The sequence below is a fragment of the Mus caroli genome, chromosome 7 (assembly GCF_900094665.2).
Source record: "Mus caroli chromosome 7, CAROLI_EIJ_v1.1, whole genome shotgun sequence".
Taxonomy (NCBI): Eukaryota; Metazoa; Chordata; class Mammalia; order Rodentia; family Muridae; genus Mus; species Mus caroli.
The window spans coordinates 131,376,594-131,397,110 of record NC_034576.1 but is presented as its reverse complement, the minus strand read 5'-3'; the positions used below and the strand labels follow the sequence as shown (position 1 = coordinate 131,397,110).

The 20,517-nt window shown below is 40.7% G+C and overlaps 2 protein-coding genes across 3 annotated transcripts in view; both read right to left on the bottom strand.

The window, feature by feature from the left end:
• Plpp4 (phospholipid phosphatase 4) overlaps nucleotides 1–20,517 on the bottom strand; it is a 137,143-nt gene that overhangs the window by 17,718 nt on the left and 98,908 nt on the right. The window lies entirely within an intron of this gene.
• On the bottom strand, nucleotides 8,646–9,734 carry Ypel5 (yippee like 5). Its single transcript, XM_021167130.2, has one exon. It carries the CDS (start codon nucleotides 9,710–9,712, stop codon nucleotides 9,347–9,349), a length of 366 nt encoding a protein of 121 aa, XP_021022789.1. The 5' UTR covers nucleotides 9,713–9,734; the 3' UTR covers nucleotides 8,646–9,346.

Sequence of the window (20,517 nt, the reverse complement as noted above, 5' to 3'; positions counted from 1 at the left end):
TATATATATATATATATATATATACACACACACACACACGTGTGTGTGTGTTAGCACTGGCAAGAATAGAAATATAAGCAGAACATCCCCCTCCCCCCACAAAAAAAAAAAAACTCAATGAAGTGAGGGAAATCCAAAAACCTGGTTTTTCTGAGCAACACATTCACTCACAGGTATACTAGAATTTGGAACACATGGATGGGTGCATGCACACAGACACATCCCTTTACCACAGATGAGAAGGAAGTGGGCATGGTGATCTACAAGAAAAAGCCTTGTGCCTTTTCCTTTCAGAGACTGCAAGCTTTCTTGGCTAGAAGCAGTTAACTGTAAATATTAACATGAGTATCTGCCTGACAGCAGCAAAGATGCTCTTAGTTAGGAAGAAAGCAAGCTCTTAGCTAGGTAGAAGGCAAAAGTGAAAGTGTCTCACCTTGTCTCAAGAACATGAGCACTCACTTGTTTTCAATGACAAAGGCAAGGGGAATGGTCCAGGAGGTGTCCTGAGCCATCCAGTGACAGGGCTGTCTGTCTCCCAACTGATACTGGGTAGCAATCACTCATTCCTCTCCCTGAAATCCAGATAAATGAGCAGAGATGTGTAGCTCTTCTCTGGCAAAGTAAAGTATGTTTACTGAGCCCTCTTAGGTACATACTGTGGCTTGCCTTTTCTCCTCAGATGACTCTTAAACCAACTCTCACTTTAAAGATTTAAGTAGTGAGAAAACTGGCACTGAAGATTCTTCAAAAAACAATTTGTTCTTCTTATAAGTGAGAAGAACAATCCTAAGCTTTGGGTGAAAGCTTGGACACTTCAGATAGCTAAAGCCAACTTGAGTAAAAAGGGCAATACAGAAGGCATCATTCAAAGACCTGATTCAAAGAGCAATAAAAACAAAGCCAGCATGGCGTTGGAACAAAAATGGACAAATTGGTCAATGAAATAGAACAGAGGATCCACATTAAACATACACACAGCTAGCTACAGTCACAAGATCTTTGACAAAGGTGTCAAAACTTCCACTGAATTACAAACAATCTCTGAGAAATGGTGAGGGAAAGCTGTTATCTCCACACAGAAGAACACTAGATCCTCATTTCTCACCCATTCAAAACCATTCAATTCAATACAGTTCGATAGAGACATCAATTCAAAGTAGATCAAAGATCTCAATATAAGATCTGAAACTATTAGGAGAAAACACTTGAAGATACAGGAATAGGTAAGAGCTTTCTGAAAAGACACCAAGAGCTGGGGAAATAATGGCAGGCTTTAAAAAGGGGACATCTGAGGAAGCAGCTGAGTTCTGTCAAGCCTACAGAATGAGAGAAACTCTTTGCTGGCTACACAACTGAAGAGGATTAATAACTAGGCTACATAGTAACCTCAAAGTCTAACTACCCCCAAGCCACAAACAACCAGGCTACATAGTAACCTCAAAGTTTAACTACTTCCAAGCTACAAACAACCCAATCAATAAATGGCATAATGAAATGAATGGCTGGTCCCCCAAAGTACATATGGCTAAGAAGTATATGGAAAAAATGTTAAATATCTTTAACTATCAGTGCCATGCTACTTAAAACTGCATTGGGATTCTATCCATCCAGTAAGAATGGCTGTTCCCAAGGCAACAAGCAATACAAGGACCAATGAGGACATGGGTGACATTGACATTGCTAGTAGGAGATTAAATTAATGCAGCCACTGTGGACACTGTAGAGACCAGTGAGGATGTTCCTCCAAAGACTAAATATGGGTCTATCATACGTCCCAGTTTTACCACTCTTGGCATATTTCTAAAGGACTCTTAAAGTCATCATATCATAAAGATGCCTTCAAAATTACATTTAATGCAGCTCAGCTCACAAGAGTCAAGTTATGGGATCTGCCTAGATGTTCATAAAGAGTAGACAGGTAAAGAAAACAGTCTCAATACACAACGGGGGTGTATTCAGTCCTAAAGAAGAATGAAATTATGAAAATTTCTGGAAAATGGATATAACTGGAGATCATCATATATAACAAAACAAGACATGAGCTAGAGAGATGGATCAGTGGTTAAGAGCACTGACTGCTCTTCCAGAGGTTCTGAGTTCAATTCCAGGCAACCACATGGTGGCTCACAAACATCTGTAATGGGATCTGATGCCCTCTTCTGGTGTGTCTGAAGACTGCTACAGTGTACTCATACACATAAAGAAATATATCTTAAACAAACAAAAAAAAAGCAAACAACAAAAACAACAAGCCAGACCCAGAGAGACAAACATCACATGTTTTCTCTCATTTGTGGATGTTAGATGATCTATAGATACATCAAATTATTGATATATATGTCAACAAAGCAGATAGGGTACTGGGAGAAGGAAGGAGGGGATGAAGAGGGAGAAGAAGGAGACTGTTGGGTGAGTACAGCCCATTTTCCCTTGAAAGATATCATCTTTTGAAACCATGGGAAAGAAAAATGTGAAAGAAAGAAAAAAAAAGACAATGAACAATAGAAATTTGACTTAAGTGAAATTCTGGGGAAATGATGAGATGTAAGAGCCAATTAAATCATTATAGGTCACCATGGCCAAGATGCCATTGATTTTAAGATTTATCATTGTTTTGGTGCCATATACAGAAGAAATACATCTGCCTTCTTATCACACTGGCTGCAAGATGTGCTCCAACCTTTCCTAATTAAAACTGTCTTGTAACTAAAAGAATAAACAAGTATCAAGGAATCATTCTGCCTTTCCTGTTGCATTTTTAATTTTTTCTAATAATGATAAATTTCCCAGGCAAGCATCATTCCTGGCACTGGAGATAGAACTGTGCTTTAATGCAGCAATCTGTGTGAATTTTCTGATTCCAAGAGCTGGGTATTCCTTTCCCAGGAGGAAGGAGGGCATCACTTGGTATCTGGATGGCAACACTGAAGGGTGCTTAGCAGAGGCTGCGAAAGCAGCTGAACAGGACCACACAAAGGCAAGGCCACAGGTAGCAAGCCTGCTGCCCCTGCCTCATAAGGACCAGTGTGGTGGCGAGTATCAAAAACCTGGTTTGCTTACCTTCTTAGAATAATGCATGGTCCTGCTCAGCACTTTGCTATTGCTCTCTAGGCTTTAGTAATGAGAGGCTGGGTAGGTGCACATGAGATCTCACTCTGGCCCTACTTCCAATGTCAATGGTGTTTGAAGAGACCTCTGAGCCCAAGTTTCCTTCTTTTCTCCCTACTGGAGAATCACCTGATAGACCCCAGGTCATTTTTCTAAGTTAAGCAGATAATATGTGGCTAAGACTGCACTTGTTCTAGGGAGCTCTGTGAGTAAAGGAGGGGCGGACTTTTGGGAACATTGAGTGTGTGCGGTACCCAGTTCCATTGTGGAGTCTTGCAATAGCTTGCCTTTTGGGGAATGAATGCCTCTTCATTTCCGTATTTGCACAGTAGGGTCGGTGATACTTGATTCTCCACACTATGTGAGGACTACACACCAGAAACTTAGAAACCCTCAGAACAGGCCTTGGTAGCCAGTGCTTGCTCATTTCTTATCACTGGCTGTGGCATCCACTGTTGCCTCAATTCTGTGAAGCCCCATTTCGAAAGAGAAGCTTTAATAGAATCTCCTTGCAGCCTCCAGCTCCTTAGTCACATAAGTACAAATCCACTTATCGAGAATTCCAGGGTCAGGTTCCAGGTCAGTTCTCAGGCCCGGAGGCTCTCGGGAGATGATAGCAAAATTAACAACTTGAAGACAGGAAGAGAAGAGGTGGTAGAGAGGTTTTTCTTCTGCAGGAAGCCGTGCCTCTCTGACAAGAGGGTGAGACATGCTTGCACCAAGTGAATCATTCCAAAAGGTATCTCCTAGAGTCCTTAGAAATAATTGTATGTATTAGAGCCTACTTTAAACACAATCAAATTCTCTCCCCTTTCTTCTTTCCTTCCTCTCTCTCCCTCTTCCCTCTATCCTCTCTACTTCTGAATTTTTGGGTCAGGGTCTTATGTAGCCCAAGTTGCCTTAAAACTAAGTATCTACAAACAACATTTGAAACCCTGATTCTCTTGCCACTATCTCCCAAGAGCTGAGATTATAGAAGTGTTCTACCATGCCTACCTTTATATGACCAGTTTCTCAATTTAATTCCCTAGTTTCTCAACTCATAGACTTGGCCTAGCAAAGATACCAAAGACCTGACTTCTGTCCTGGGGAAGTTATACTGAAGAAAGGGAAACTGAAATAACACAAGAAGTTGAATGGAAGAAAGACTAGGAGGCCGGGAAAGGCTGAGGATGCGCTTGGCTGCCTGGAATCCAGGGTTGAAAGCAACCAACCTTTCAGAAAGCTTCTTGAAGAGTCCAGGAATGGGCAGAAGGGCCAACAGCTTCCAGCAGAATCACTTAATCTAGCATCACAAGCCTGTTATGCCCAGTCTCACTGTAACTTGGGCCATGTTCATGTTCTGTTGATATCCCTGGGAGGCTTGCTATTTTCTTTGGAGAGGTGGGAGGTAGGTTTGGGGCAGGAGAGAGGTAAGGATGACTTCAAGGAGTGAAGAGAGGGGAAAGTTCAGTCAGGATATCTTGCATAAGAGAAGAATAAATCAAAATTATTTAAAAGATGCAACCTCTGTGAACTATCGGCTGGTGTAAAGGTGGTGAGCCAAACTCTAAGCATCGTGGGGAAGCCAAGGTAAGCCCAAGATTGCTCAAACTCCTCTCATCCTGTCCTGTCCTGTCCTGTCCTGTCCTGTTCTTCCTGGTCCTAGCCAGACCCTAAGTATCCTGGGGAAGGCAAGCTGAGCTTGGGACTGCTGAAGCTCCTCTTGTCCTGTCTTATCCTAAGAGGCACAGACTACCATTCTGGACCATCGACAGAGGCAGAGTCAAGGAGACCTAGTGGATACAACCAGGCTGTCTTCCTTTGATGGAATGTTCTTAGTGCTTGCTTAAGTTCATGAAGCTCCTACTCTATGTCAAGTTCATCGATAAGCCAATTCATCTTCCTATGCTTTAGACCTGAGAATCCCATGTTCCGATATGTTCTATAGCTTCCTCTGAGCCAAATGAAGGGAGCTCACTTTGTTCCTTGAGTCTGGCCCAGATTCTGAGTAGTAAACTTTGGAAAATAGAGAGGGCCCTGCTCTTTTAGAAGCTCAGGGGTATTCTGAGATCATCTCCCTAGTAGACAGAGAATCTCTCTCTCTCTCTCTCTCTCTCTCTCTCTCTCTCTCTCTCACACACACACACACACACACACACACACACACACACACACACACATTTTCTAGAGGGTGAGATGTAGTCAAAAATGCAATGCAGACCCAGATCACTTCCTCTCACAGGTACCTGGAACCCATGCATTTGCAAGCCTGACTCCAAAGCTCTTCCCCTCTATTGGGTACATCCTTATCTTCTTTTTTTTTTTTTTTTTTGCAAAATCTTCCCTTATCATCAGGTCTGCATCCTTTCTGTCAATGTCTACATTTCCTGACATCCACCAAGTACACACATGGGAGCCAGAGAGATTCCTCAGTGGTTAAGAGCAGTGGAAGAGAACTTGGTAACAGAAAAGGATAACTGAAAGCAGATGATACCCATCCTGGGTCAGGGTTCTAGAGGCACCGTCCTGGAAATGGGCATGGCCCAGAATAGGAAGCATAAGCAGAGAATTAAGTATTTCTTTTTAAACAAGAGAATCCACCCTGTCTTCTCTCACCTACCCCAGGGATTGCTGAAAAATGCTTACCAGGATTCTCTCAGAGGCATGGGTGACTATTTGGGAAGATGGGAAGTGGCTTTGCATATCAGAACATTCCCATCTACAAGAGGTCTAAAGCCTCAGGACAACTTCTTCCCTTTCAGCCTGGATGACCTGTCACAATGATTTGAAACATAATATAAGACTAAGCCTTCAAAGGGGAGAAATTACCTTTCCCATTATGCCTTGAGGGGAGCTGATAAGAGCCTGGGCAGGGTTCCCACAAAGATAATATTTTAATGGAAAATGCTTTTATTCCACTTCCAAAGGCCTTGGCAAAACATAAATTTGACAATGGGGTCTGAATAATAATGTGCATGCTTGGGAAGAGCCAATTGTTCCATGTGCTTATCTGATTTCTTCTACTTGGATGGGGGAGCTTTGGCTACAAACATCTGTCGAGTCACAGTGGTTGCCATTGCCTGGTGTTCTCTAAAGATAGCTTCCATCTACCTGTCTTTTATGCAGCATTATAGTGAGACAAGAGATAGCATCCTTCTGGCAGTATGGGCAGGACTCATAATGGATCACGAACCAAATCACATAGCATAGCCCTAATCATGTTACCTCTTCCCTGAGTAGATAAGTAGCCCTCTGGTTGGTCAAAGGACCATGCATAAGGTGTGTGGACTCCTAACTGGCTCAGTCCACAATGCATTCAAAAGTGACCAATGTCAGTTAAAAAGACCTTTATCTCCAACTAGACTTAAGATCCATAAAAGGTTACCAGGCAGGATAATGTGGTTATGATCCTCCCTGGGAGCCTCTCCCACTCTCCTGAGTTCTTCTTACTTCTCCTTAATAAATCTACACAAGTTCTGTTCACTTCCTGTCTGTTTCCTTATCTCCTGCAGCATGAAATAAGGAGCTCAGAAGCCATGGCTTAGGGTAGCTTTGTTGACCACAATAGTCTCTTACCCCAGCTTCTTGAGTTATGCCCACAAGAAAGACTCTGCCATTCTCAAAGAACCCACATAGATAGTCCTTGTGGCATTATTTGTTAGGGAAAACAAGCCATTAACCCCTGAGGCTCTCAGTCTACATCATAAGGGGAGCAAGTAAGCTTTGCAAAAGGTGTGCTTCGTCTGTGGGGTATGGCCAAGAGAGAAGTCTGTGGTGGGTACTGGCCAAGAACCTAAGCAAATCTAAGCAGAGCATAGTGGAAGGAGTGGCAGGTATGGTAGCTCAGACCTACAATTGCAGCACTCAGAAGGCTGAGGCAGGAGGAACAGCTTGAGGTTAAGGTCAACCTGGGATACACAGGGAGCTTCAGGCCAGCTTAAGTTTCAGACTCTATAAAAAAAAAATCTAAAAACAAAAACAACAATAAAACCAAAACAAAAACCCCATATAATATAGTATAAAGTAAAGGAACTTGGCTTGAAGTTACGTCAGCATATAACTACTCCAGGTCACTTGTTTTTGAGGAAAACAGCAGTGTCAGACATTCCCTAGGCCTGGTCTAGCTGATGTGGTAGCGTCCAGAGATTCCTTAAACTTCCTTGTATTTTTTCCTCTGAAAACAATCTTTGTATATCCAAAGATCAGCCATGATTGTCTCTCACATTCTAAGAGAAAGTGGCCATAAATATGTCAGAGAGCCTCACGTCTCTGACCTATAGAAAGGATGTCTCCCCTATGACTTACATTTAGATTTAAATAGATGATGATTTTGTTTACATAAAAACTGTAGGGTTGCTTTTTAAGTCTGGAGGGCCATGTTCAGCTTGGGAAGGAAAATATATTGTGTCATCATTTCCATGACCTTTGAACACAACAGACAATTGATCAAAGGATTTTATCCAGAAAGCCTGCTTCAGGCTCCAAATCTCTTAAGATATCTTGTAAGTAAAAGCAAATGAAAATCCTCTGCTAGCTTCTCTTAAATGATCTACTCCAAGTCAGCCATGTCTCCCAAGTGTTTGCAGACTTGGGTTCTAAATCAGCCTAAACCGGCATGGCATCTCCCACAGAGATCTCATCCATTGGCCAAATGTAGATACCCCTTTGTGGGAAAGCACTTTGCAAGCAGAACCCATCATGCAGACGTAAGGTGCCATCATTTGTAGAGCTAGGAAACAGAGACCTACAAATACTGACTGTAGATGCTGGACTTGAACTCAGACATGTTTTATACCAACTTAAGACATGGATTCTTTTTTGCCATTCTCTCTCATTTTTCTTGTTGCTTTAGAGCTCCAGTTAGACAACTGTTAGACTGGCTCACCCTGCTATCTACATCTCTCTGTCTTTCAGTTGGTCTTCTTTTCTTTTTCCCAGCATAGATACAGCCAACGATTCTAAAAGTCAGACTTCTGGTCTTCTGATTTGAACATTATTATTATTGTTGTTGTTGTTGTTGTTGTTGTTATATTTATTATATTTATTATGATTATTGTGTTTAAAAATCAAATGTTGGTAAAATTAGAAAAAAAAAAACCCTTAAACATATCATTGCATTGAAAGAAGATTTAATGAAAGTGAGGTTTCCCTGAAATGAAGAGATGGGAAGAGTCAGGCCAGGGTGGGCTGGAGTATGGACATGGTGTGTGTGTGTGTGTGTGTGTGTGTGTGTGTGTGTGTGAGTGTGTGTATAGGGGACATAGTCTCAGGATACTCAAGGCAGAGATTGTGTATAGGAGAACTGAGTAAGCCTCAGAACTCCAAGAAATACACCATTTCCAAGAAAAAGGGCAGTTTAGACCTTTCTTGCCTCCATTTGTGCTACATGAAGATATGTGGCAACTACCAGCCAACTGTCATGGGCTTGCTGGGTAGCCTATGCTTCTCCTATGGGCTCCACAGATCTTTAAGTGGAGAATTAACTTTGAGTGAGTGGTCCTAATGAGATCATGCTATGATGCAATCGGCAAGTCTTCTCTCTTTTTTTTTTTTTCCCAACTACCACTTTATTTATATTACTATGCTTAAGTTACATGGGAAAAGACAACCAAGCAGTTCTGCCCCATTTCAGAAAGTTTCCAGTCAACACCAAGTCCATGGTGACAAGGACCTAGGGTTGGTGACAACTGTGGGTCAAGACTGACAAGGAAGAATGGGTTCTGGTGCTACAGTTCCTCTCCAACAAGAATATGGCACACTGGCCAGCACAAGCCATGCTAACACTGAGCCTCCAATGCTGGGCACAGATTTGGATCTCTTCTTGAAGCTAGCAAATTAAGTGAAATAACTGGGTTAAAAAGAAAATTTTAAATAAAGCCCAAATAAATTTAAAAACCATGCTCTTGACATATTCTCCACTCAAAATGTACACAAAACACTCCTTTTCACTCTAAGGACCCCAATTTTTTTCCCTCACATAGCCCACCATGTAGCTGCAAACTCTTCTGCCTCAAGATGTAAACACAGGGAAAAAATTAACAGCATATGCATAAAATTCTCTCTACAAACTGCTGTTGGATGGAAAATACAAAATTAAAAAAAAAAAAAAGAAAGAAAAAAGGTTCCATCTTAGATTCTCATAATCTCTTGTTCCGCAGTTCATGAATCCGACTCTGATGTTAAGGTAACAGTGTATGTAAGGAGATTTTGTTTTCAGTGAAGGAGACCTGGGAAAAGATGGATTTATCTGTTTTCTTCAAGAGTTATCAGATGGTACATGCTCTTCAAAGCCTTCGCTCTCTCGAACTAGTGCACGTTCCAGGATCACACGGCCTTCCTTATAACGCTGGCTGTNTTCAGTAGCAAACTCATAGATCCATCCCAGTTTGCTATTGCAGTTTTTGCAGCTCACATCTCGAACCATGTGGCGGCCAGTGAGCATGACCCGATCTTGAACTTTACTGTACTGCAAGTTAACCACCTTGTTAAAAAGAAATGCTCTACCAGTGGCGCCTGTGAACCGAGTAGAGATGAGTTCTGAGCAATTGGTCAGGATTGTATCACAGTTTGCACAAGAAAACAGACGGGTACCACCGATATGGTCAAGAAAGATTCTGCCCATTTTGACAACTGAAGTTCTAAAAAGCTGACAAAGTTTTCAAACAGCTTTCTGAAACCAGGATAACTCACATTTCAGTAGTTTAAGAGTTTTAAGAGGCAACAGATTCACCTGGCAGTGGTGGCACACACCTTTAATCCCAACATTTGGGAGGCAGAGGCAGACAGATTTCTGAGTTTGAGGCCAGCCTGGTCTACAGAGTGAGTTCTAGGACAGCCAGGGCTACACAGAGAAACCCTGTCTCGAAAAACCAAAATTTAAAAAAAAAAAAAGAGGCAACAGATTCAACCCTTAAATTCACTGCAACTAGTTTCTACCAAAGTATTTTCTTTTTTTAAAAACCTTTTCTTTTCTTTTTTTTTGTTTTTGTTTTTTCGAGACAGGGTTTCTCTGTATAGCCCTGGCTGTCCTGGAACTCACTTTTCAAGTCTTCTCTCTAAAAGAATTAAACTTTCACAAATAGCAAGTTCTATCAAGAAAACTCAAGCACAAAAGATTTTCTGGTATCATGAATAAGAAAACACAGGACAAGTTGATTCACCACCAACTTAGATATCCTAATCACAGGCAGAGGTAAAAAAAAATCACTATATTCAGTATGAGCTAAGATTTATTGAGAAGCTTAAAAATAAGGACAGGATAAGCATGACAAAAGAATGGATAAAATAGGAGTTTTGTAACTGTGAGCCTTTCCATCTAAGCATGAATTAACGACTCTGAGACTTATTATTTATGAATAAATGCCTAGGCCATAAGCTGGGGCTTGTTCCCCAACTAGTTTATAACATAATTAACCCATTTATTTTATTCTATGAGTACCACATGGCTGGTTGTCTCTCCTCCGTTTCATGTGTCTGACTACCCAAAGTTTGGGGCTAATTTCTTCCTATGCCCAACTCTAATCCAGAGTTCTTTTCTCCCTACTGGAACTCCCACCTCCTATTTCCTGCCCCAGCTAATCTGTTAGGCCACCAGCTTTCTGTTGACAGGTGATAATTCCATACAACACACAAGAGGTTCTCTCTACAAAGTTTAAAATTTTTCTTTTTTAAATCTATGTTTATCTGTGTGTACCTGAATGAGCTGATGTGTATCATGTGCATACACGGGCTTTTGGAAGCCAGGACTACCTGAGTCCTCTGCAAAAGCTCTTAACCACTAAATTACCTCGCTAGCTCCAAAGTGTATGTTTTAAAGACCAAAGAGAATTTCCATATATGAAAAGTATTAATCATAAAATTTATAAACTCAACAGAAATTAGCTTGTGAGATAAAACTGAATAAAGAATAAGCAAAATAGAAGATTCTTTGTTTTATAGAATTCAGTCAAAAGACAACAAAGAAAGAAGAGTGGAAAACTACAAAGAAAAAGTTAAGAGAGAGAGAGGAGAGAGAGCCAGAGGTCACTGACTCCAAGTAGAGAGAACAGTAATAATTACCTGTTATAAACAGGTATTAATTAATAATGTCTGTGGCTCCAGGTAGAGAGCTCAACAGATAGATGGTATAACAGGTATTAATTAATAAATGTCTGTGGCTCCAGGTAGAGAGCTCAACAGATAGATGGTATAACAGGATGGCTGCTCTAGGCAGAGAGCTTAACAAGTAAACACTACCTGCTTCCTATAGGCAGATATTAGTGAAAGCTTGAATCAGTTGCTTTAAAGATGGTATAAAGGTATACTGCTCTAATAAGTCTTACAGGATACTCAAATTCTGTCTAACGTGGGCTCCATGGGAATTTTGGGTTATTATCCTGCATGGCAAACTAGAAAAAGCCTAAGAATAGGCACATACAGTATTTTAGTTTACTTCATTTGTTTTGGATTGTTTTAATTTTCAAAATGGGTATGATTCTGAGTTTTGTGGCCATACTATTCATCTGGGAGAGAGGTCAAAATAAACTAGATTTCAGAGACTCAAACAAAAAAGTTATTTCGATGATGCTAAAATTTTGTTTTGAGATTTTTATATTACAGAATATACAGCCTTGGTGAGTCTCATCGTCAGACATGCTGAACTGACCTGCTTGAACTCCTGATGTCTTGGACTTTCAGCCAGATCCAGTCAGGACACAGACATCAGAGACTAAGACAATTGTTGGTATGACCTTCTTAAGGCCAACTGACTCCCCCATTTTCCATACCCTTCTTCCACCCCTTCAAAAATATCTCAACACCCATACTCAGCTTGAAGAAGTTGTGAAGAGTAGTAGTCTCAGTTCCATGGGTGTGTGGGGCTAGAGGTAGTTATTCTAAGGTTGCCTTTCTGGGGAATTTAGAAATGGTTATAATTGGAACAGGGAAGAAGTAGCTAGAACTGATTGTATAGTCATAGTCTCATTTGGTAGAAATCTTTATAATTGTTACTAAGTTGAAGTCATAATTTCTTATTTTGGTACAGAATTTATTTTGATGCAGAATCAAGGTTTCATTGGTGTAAATTTCTTCTATTGATACAAAAATTTTAAAAGTGCAAGGCTTGGACCAGTCCTTCTAAAACTATTATGATAAACTAATCTGAGATGTTTAAGCCTGTGAGTTAAGGGCCAAATAACAAATTCATGGCTCTGAGTTTGTTGTTAGGGTGTTTTCAGATATTTTAATTAGCAATAGCTGGGGATAGATAATGGATAACAGTCCAGATTACTTTACATAGAGAGTTGGTTTTCAAAAACGTCAGAAATCCACAGACTGTGACATTGAATGTTATCTATTCACTTGTTGTTGAGACATATTCTGCTCCTAACAGCTTCCTATTCGTGAATTCAAAGAAGCTGAGCATCTATATCTCCAGGTGAGGTTGTACATTGTGGCTAGGTGGCCACTGGGCAGAAATTGCTGATCTCTCCTGTAGACCTGTACTGTTCTTGAAAGGACACAATTTACAGGTTAGGACAGCTTAGTTCTGCCAAGACAGAATAGGCTAGTCCTTAGTAATTCCTGGTTTTCAAAGGTCTGTCAGATGATCCTGGGCCAGAAGGCTGAAGACTGGTACTCCAACTTCCTGACTTTCTGGGGCTGTATAGGTAGGCAGCTGTCTCTATAATTTGTCTCAGTTCTGGAAGCCGTGTTAGGCTTCCTATATTTTCAGATAATGTTGGTCGTTCTCAGATTTCTGATGGGTTGAAAGACTACTTATAGTCTCATAGCCAACCCAGGCTATTTAACATTGAGACAATAGATTTGAGAGGATGGTTTTCAGATGGCATACAATCTCAAGCCAGGGCATAAATCAGGTGTAGAATTATAAGTCTTTTAAGTTAGGATAGATGACAGTGTTCTATTTTATTAACAAAAATGATGGATTGGATGTTAGGTCTATCTTGTACTTTATAAATTACAAAATGGCAATCACTGTGCTGAATTTATATCTGAGATAAAAGAGTCTTTTAAGTGAACAGAAAGAGGGAAGTGTTGTGGGTGACCCTGATGCTGTTTGTATTTTGATGTAAATTCTGCTTTCCCAGGAGGGGTTGTCTGGGCCAAGGAATGGGCCACATACTCAGGAGACTTCTTGTGAACCTTCTCCAAATGAATAAAGGGACCAATCACTGGGCAAGTAGGAGGGACTTCCAGGTTGGACAGGGAAGAGACGAAGCAGGAGGAAGGAGATAGGGGCTTTTGGATGGGGATAGTGAGAGGGCAAGATATAGCTGCTAGTGTTGATATGGCAAATCCACCTGGATTCGCCACTGGAGGATTTAGATTTTTTTTTTAATTTTTATTAGATATTTTCTTTATTTACATTTCAAATGCTATCTGGAAAGTTCCCTTTTCCTCCCCCTGCCCTGCTCCGATACCCTCTCACTCCCACTTCTTGGCCCTGGCATTCCCCTGTACTGGGGCATATAAAGTTTACAAGACCTAGGGCCTCTCTTCCCATTGATGGCCGACTAGGCCATCTTCTGCTACATATGCAGCTAGAGACACGAGCTCTGGGGGTACTGGTTAGTTCATATGGCTGTTCCACCTATAGGGTTGCAGACCCCTTCAGCTCCTTGGGTACTTCCTCTAGCTCCTCCATTGGGGGCCCTGTGCTCCATCCAATAGATGACTGTGAGCAGAGGATTTAGATTTAACGTGGCTTACAAGATTCAGTTTTCTACCTGATGAGCCCATCAATTGAGTTACCATTGATTTTGAACTAAGTTTGTGTGCTATTTTCCTTCACACAGCAGCTTGACTGGGTTCCAGAAAGAAAGGTACAGCAGCAAAGAGTGGGTTTGCCTGATGTGTACCACAAAAGTCTGTGGGAGTTTTGAAGCGTGGGGCAGGCATGGTAGTGACACACCAGTGGGAACTTAGCATGCTGGGTGGAGAGATTTTGGAGCTCTGAGTCTCCATAAGATAAAAACAGGCCCGCCATTGCCAGCCAGTGCATGGCCGGCCAGCCTGTGGGGGCAGAGAGTAGCTGGGTATAGTGTGGGAACTTGGTGATTTTTAAAAACATTTCCCTGCAACACAGAGAGAAGAGTGAGAGAGAATGGCCCACCTGTTAAGAGTACATACTGACTCGGTAGAAGTCCCAATCTCTTTTCCCAGCATTAGAAGGCAGAGCTCACAGCTCCTTGTAAATACATTTTTAGGGAGTCTGAGGATGTCTTCTGGTCTCCTTGGGCAACTATACTCACATTTACATATCCACAGACATATAATTTAAAGATAGAGAGAGGAACAGCTAATGGGGTGAGAAAGTCTAATACATGTCTAACTGAAGCTCTAAATTAATGAAGAAATGATTCAATGGAGAAAAAAAACAAGACTCAGATCTATCTCCAAATGTCAGAAGACATGTTTATAAAGCCAAAAAGAATCCCAAATTCTTTGAAAAAGAATTAGAAGAATAAGTATAAAAGAAAGCCATACTCAGGTCTCTCAACCTTCATCTCCTTTCAGGAAAATGAAAAAGAAAACCTATGTCAAGAAATATAACAGTAAAACTTCAGAACAGAAAAGAAAAATCAAATATTAAAAAACATCCAGAAAAAAAAAGAAAAGAAAAAAGGAAAAACTTAGCATAAAGTAGCAATGAGACTTATGGGTAATTATAAGTGAACCCCAACCTAAACACTAAAAGATAAGAAAATAATATTCCTAGGACTCAGAGAGGAAAACTGTAAACTAGAAACCTATAGTGAATAAAGTCACCTTCCAAAAATGATAGCAAATAAAATTTAGAAAATTCAAATACAATTTTCCCTAAGGGGTGGGGAACAAGGAAATTTAAAGCATATATTTTAGGTGAGATGTGGAAAGGCTAAGAAAGAAAAAGGAAAGAAAAAGTAAAAATACTGTCATTAGTTGAACTATGCCTGATTGTTGACTCTGTTGGAAAGAAAGAAACAAAATTCAGGCTTAGAATTAAAACACCAGATAAAATTAGTAAGTTATACTGTATTCATCAGACCCAAAGCATTTGGTCTTTATACTGCTCAAGGAAAAGTTATTCACTCAAGACTTAACTGTGTGTATTAAAACTGAAGTTTGTAAAACTTTCAAAGGTGAAAAAGGAAATATAGACATGGGTGTGAAACCAGTATATAAAGGAGAAAGAGGTATATAAAAATACCACAAATAAAATTACTACAAATGCATAGGGTCCTACATCAGTGAAGAACAGAAATACAATTGAAATTATTTTCTTAAATTTCAAAAACATAAAACAGGGTGTATACAATAGAAATATACTAGGCAAATATTTACTGCTAACAAGCTGGAATCAACATTAACATAATATTACTTTTTATAAACACTACTATTTTATAGTAATAATTATATTCTGGAAACCACATGGACACATTTTGTGCCTATATTTTACTATTAGTTAAGCATCCCTGTTAAATAGTGGCAGAGTGCCATCGAAAGAACATATTTCAGGAGCAAATGGAGCTAGAAACATTACCAAATGATCAATAACAGAGACTGTGTAGCTACCCACTGGGCCATCAGGCCAGTTAGATCACTGTATAAAGGAAGCCCATGTTGGAGTCTCTCGACCTGCATCTCTTCTCCCTGTGACAGTCCCATCTTTGCCAGGCACTCCCTCTGTGTACCAGGACTCTGTGTGCCAATGAAAAACAGACACTAATGACCAGAAAGTGCTGGATCTGGGTTTTCAGAGACAAATACATATTATAATTACAGAGCCTTTAAATCGCATCTGTATGATGATAGTGATTTGGTTAACCAGAAAACAGAAACCATGTTCCTCAGGAGAAAGCAGAGAAGGAAGCCCACCAGAGTGCTGGGCTCATTATTCAAGTGCAATGAACTCCAACTAATGCTTAATTATGAGAGGCGCGGGAAAGATCAGAGGAGAATGAGACACAGCATCTCCTGAGGCACTTGACTGATTTCTCAGAGTACAGAATTCAAGCTACTGCAAATTCTAAACACACAGACTCATCCAGAAAGAGCCCAGGGAACACACACAGCTTGTGGGGAGAATAATGGCTAAATAAATGAAACAAGCTGTGCTGCCTGGTCCAGGTCTTAGACTAGAACATACTCCAGATTTCACCACTATTATACCTTTCTGAAGTAGATACTTTAATGTTGATTTATTTTGGGAGATGGGGTGGAGAACATGGCCCACGTGTTGAGCTTAGAAGCCAACTCTGAGAGTTGACTGTCCTTCACGCATGGTTTCTGGAGAGTAGATTAAATTCTCAAGCCATCTTTCTGTCCCAAGCACGCTATTTAAGGTAAAAACACAGATTTCATTCAGTCTCCTCTTTATCACCTGTGACTCTGCCACTTGTTAAGATATTCTGCATGAGCCAGGCAGTAATGGCGCACACTTGGGAGGCAGAGACAGGCAGATTTCTGAGTTCAAGGCCAGTCTGGTCTACAGAGTGAGTTCCAGGACAGCCAGGGCTATACACAGAAACCCTGTCTCAAAAAACCAAACAAAAAACCCCCCAAACAAACAAACAAACAAAACCAAAAAAAAAAACCCAAAACCCAAAAAACCCAAAAAACAAAAAATGATATTCTGCATGATTTTCACAAGCTCAGAAAAAAAGTAAACCAAAGACTTTGATTATTTCTTCTTTTAAAAAAAATTAATACCAATGAAAAGCATTCCACAGACACAGAAATTAAATCAAGTTCTTCTGGTATAATGTTTTGTTTTGTTTTTTTTTTTTTTTGAGAAGAAAACAGCAGCAGAAAACCAATTGGAGATTGTTTTGATGCCAATGTCTTGATCTAAATTCAGTCGACCCTTACTGTCAGTAGCTGTGGTATCTAAGGATTCACAAACCAACTGCAGAGAAAAAAATTTGGGAAAATACAGCATTTTTACTGAACACAGATAGACCATTTTTTTCTCACTATTCCGTAAGCAATAAACCAGAATGGTTGTTTATATATCATTTACATTGTATTCAATATTCCAGAGAATAGGAGGCTTAAACACATGTGAAACTGTACACAGGTGACATGCAGATAGGATGTCATTTTATACAAAGATTTCATGTCTGTACGAGGTATGGAAACCAATCCCCACAAGGAATAAGTGATGCCAGTGTAAGATGTATAGATATTTATACAAAAGAATACCACCCTCTTCGGAGCCTAACTTCACTATTTGCTGGCCATGTGACCTCGAACAGGATACTTAGTCCTTAATTTTCACCTGCAAAATGAATAAATTATCTATGTCATGTGAAATTTAAATAAGATGATGCATATCAAAAATTTACTGTATGCCAGGCACACTGCAAGTTCTCAAAAAAAAATGTAGCAGAAATGTAGTTGGAAACTTCTGCACATATTTTAAATTCTCAGCAGGAGACTGGACTTTTCCATGCCTCTTTTATTGGCAATGGCAAGCTTACATTTCATAACTGGATCAACTGCTTGGTATCCTGCCCATGACATCTGAACACCCAGCTCTAAACAGATGTGTGGAGCAGAGGTAGTTTAACTTAAGCTTAACTTTTCTAGCCCCACTGTGACTTTGATTATGAAAAAGAGGAAAGTAAACATAAGAAAAGCCAGAAACGCCAGCTAGGCCCCTGTTAGCTTTTTGCCATCTGTAGGACTGGAAGATGTGCTTCTCAGGACATGAAGAGAAAGTTTTGTCAGTGTGGTTTTTGAAAGAAAAAAAAAAGAATCATTTTCAGGAATCTTTATAAAACACAGACACCAGAGAAAGTGCTTGGTGACAGGAGAATTCTTCATTGATTTATTGGAAGAAAATGATTTAAGAACAAAAAAATTAGTTGCAGATGTCAAGGACCTCAACTGTCACTATCAGTCTCTGGTAACATCCTCAGAGTAGAGTGTGCAATCTCTTAATGGCTAAGGCAGAGAGGAGATGGACAGCCCTTCAGGTCATAGGTTGAGAGAACAACAGATTTAGACGCACCGCCACCTACAGTCAGTCAGTCTGGTCTTCCGGGAGAGAGATCCAGTGAGGTTCATGTGTTAAGCTTCCTTTTGTTGTGTTTCTATCCTTCCTAAATGGAATCTCTACAGGACAGATGTCACCTCATCAACCTCTGGACCCTCGTCACTTCGTTTAGTGTTTGGCACCAGTGAGGCAACCAAATGTCATGTAACCTGTTCAAAGTCATGGCTTTTAAATGATAGATGTAAGACTTGAAATTGTTTACATCCACACTTCTATTCACCCATCCATTCAATCAGACACATGAGGCAGCTCCCAAGTCTCATGCTCTTTCTTTCTACACCTAGTAGGTCTGGATGTTCTTCAAAGCCTCTGCTGAGAAGTTTATCCCAATGAGCATCAGGGTTCCTGGACAGTCCTGGTAACTGACTGAGCCTGAGGAGCACAGACAGAGCCCTGGTAACTGGCTGAGCAGTTAGCCCAAGGAAGCACAGATGCCAAGCTGCTCAGGGGCTTCTGCTATTATTTCCTATTCAGTGTTTCCTTCCAACTGAAGAGAGAATGAAAAGCCAGGTGCCAAGTGGAGTCCCAGAGATGCTGATGAGAAGTCAAAGCCCTTTGTAGCTAAACAGTCCCCATCCTCTCCTCACAAGGCAGAGAGAAAATTAAAGTGTGATTCTAGCACAAAGGAGTGAGCCTAGTGGGGCCAGCCCACCCTTAGAGGGCTCCTTCATCCTTCATTCAAATCAGCTACAGAACAAGGAGAAACAGTTTTTAGTCTGCCTCACGGTTACATAGTCTCCAGTGGAGCCCACCTTAGCTTTACTTCTTCAGAGGTTTTGCTACTCATAGTCTACTGGCATTTTCTGTTTCCATGCTCTGCATTGGTATTTTCTCTGCTTTCTTCCTACTGGACTGCCTGAATCTACAACTTTCTTTCAGGTGCACACTTAGGAGGTTATCAACATACCTCACGCATCCCCAAGGCAGGTTTAGAATGACAGTGATGTAAACGAGGGTGGCTGGTTTTCATTGACAATTTGACACAAGGAAGAATTCCCTGGCAAGAGTCTCAATAGGAGACTGTCCAGATCAAGTTAGCTTGTGGGTGTGTTTGTCGGGCATATCTCTATGCCATTAACTGCTGTGGGAAGATGGCCTGAGATGGGCAGCACCATTCCTTAGGCTTCGTTCTGCAGCAGTGTGGTGAAACGAAGAAGAGTGGTGCACATGCATTCATTTCTCTCTGATTCCTGACTGTGGATGGGACTGCCTGCTTTAAGTTCTCATGGCCTTAAACACCAGCAATGATGGACTATACCCCAGAACTGAAAGATAAATAAATACTCTCTCCTCAGAGTTGCTTTTAGACAGGGTGTTTTAGCACAGCAACATAAAATGAAAGCAATACATAGACCCATGCTGCTTGTCCAAGGAACAGTTGTCCTTTACATTGTGGCAGAAAGCCAGTACAAGAAGTCGGAATCTTTCTAGCCACAACTGGGAGCTCTACCTGGAAAACAGAAGGGACAGGAAGGCCATGGGCATGAGAAGACAATCAGGTGCTGTGGTTTGAATGCTTATGTTCTGCTAAAATGTCTGCTTCTCACCCGCATCTCACAATCCTTTCAGACTTGATTCTATGTTATCTGAAGCAATTCTAATGGCCTCCTCCAAGCTGACTTCAGCTTCTGTTGCTCTGCCTCTAACTGTCAGCTCCTGACCTATAATGCTAGTAGTTCTGCAGTTACTTCTTTTGACTTTATGACATTCTGCATTTTTCTCAAAGTAAGCAGTTTTCCTTTGTGCTCAGCCTGTGATGCGTTTGCCTGTACTTGTGTTAATGTGAGGATGCCATAGCAAAGTACTGTAGGGTGGTAATGTATAAATAGCAGAAATTTATTTCTTACATTTTCAGAAACTGAGAAACCCAAGACCAAGCCTGACTGCATGTCTACTGAGGGTACTTTCCTAGTTCCTAGATGGCTCCTTCTGACTACATCCTCTCATGGTAGACATGGCATAACTCCCCAAAGCTTCTAGAAGGGTGTTAGTTTGATCTTAGGTACTCTGCCTTTGTAATTCTCTCCTTCTCTTTTTTAAAAGGTGTATTTATTTTATTTATATGAGTACACTGTAGCTATTGTCAGCCATACCAGAAGAGGGCATTGGATCCCATTGCAGATGGTGGTGAGCTACCATGTGGTCATAGGGAATTGAACTCAGGACCTCTGGACAATGGTTAAGAAGAGTCAGTGCTCTTAACCACTGAGTCATTTCTTCATCCCCATAACTATCTCTTAAAGTCCACTCCCTTAGACCATCCTACTTGTGATTATTTTTTTAAGTTAATTTTTTTAAATTTTTAATATTTTTATTACATATTTTCCTCAATTACATTTCCAATGCTATCCCAAAAGTCCCCCATAGCGCCCCCCACTTCCCTACCC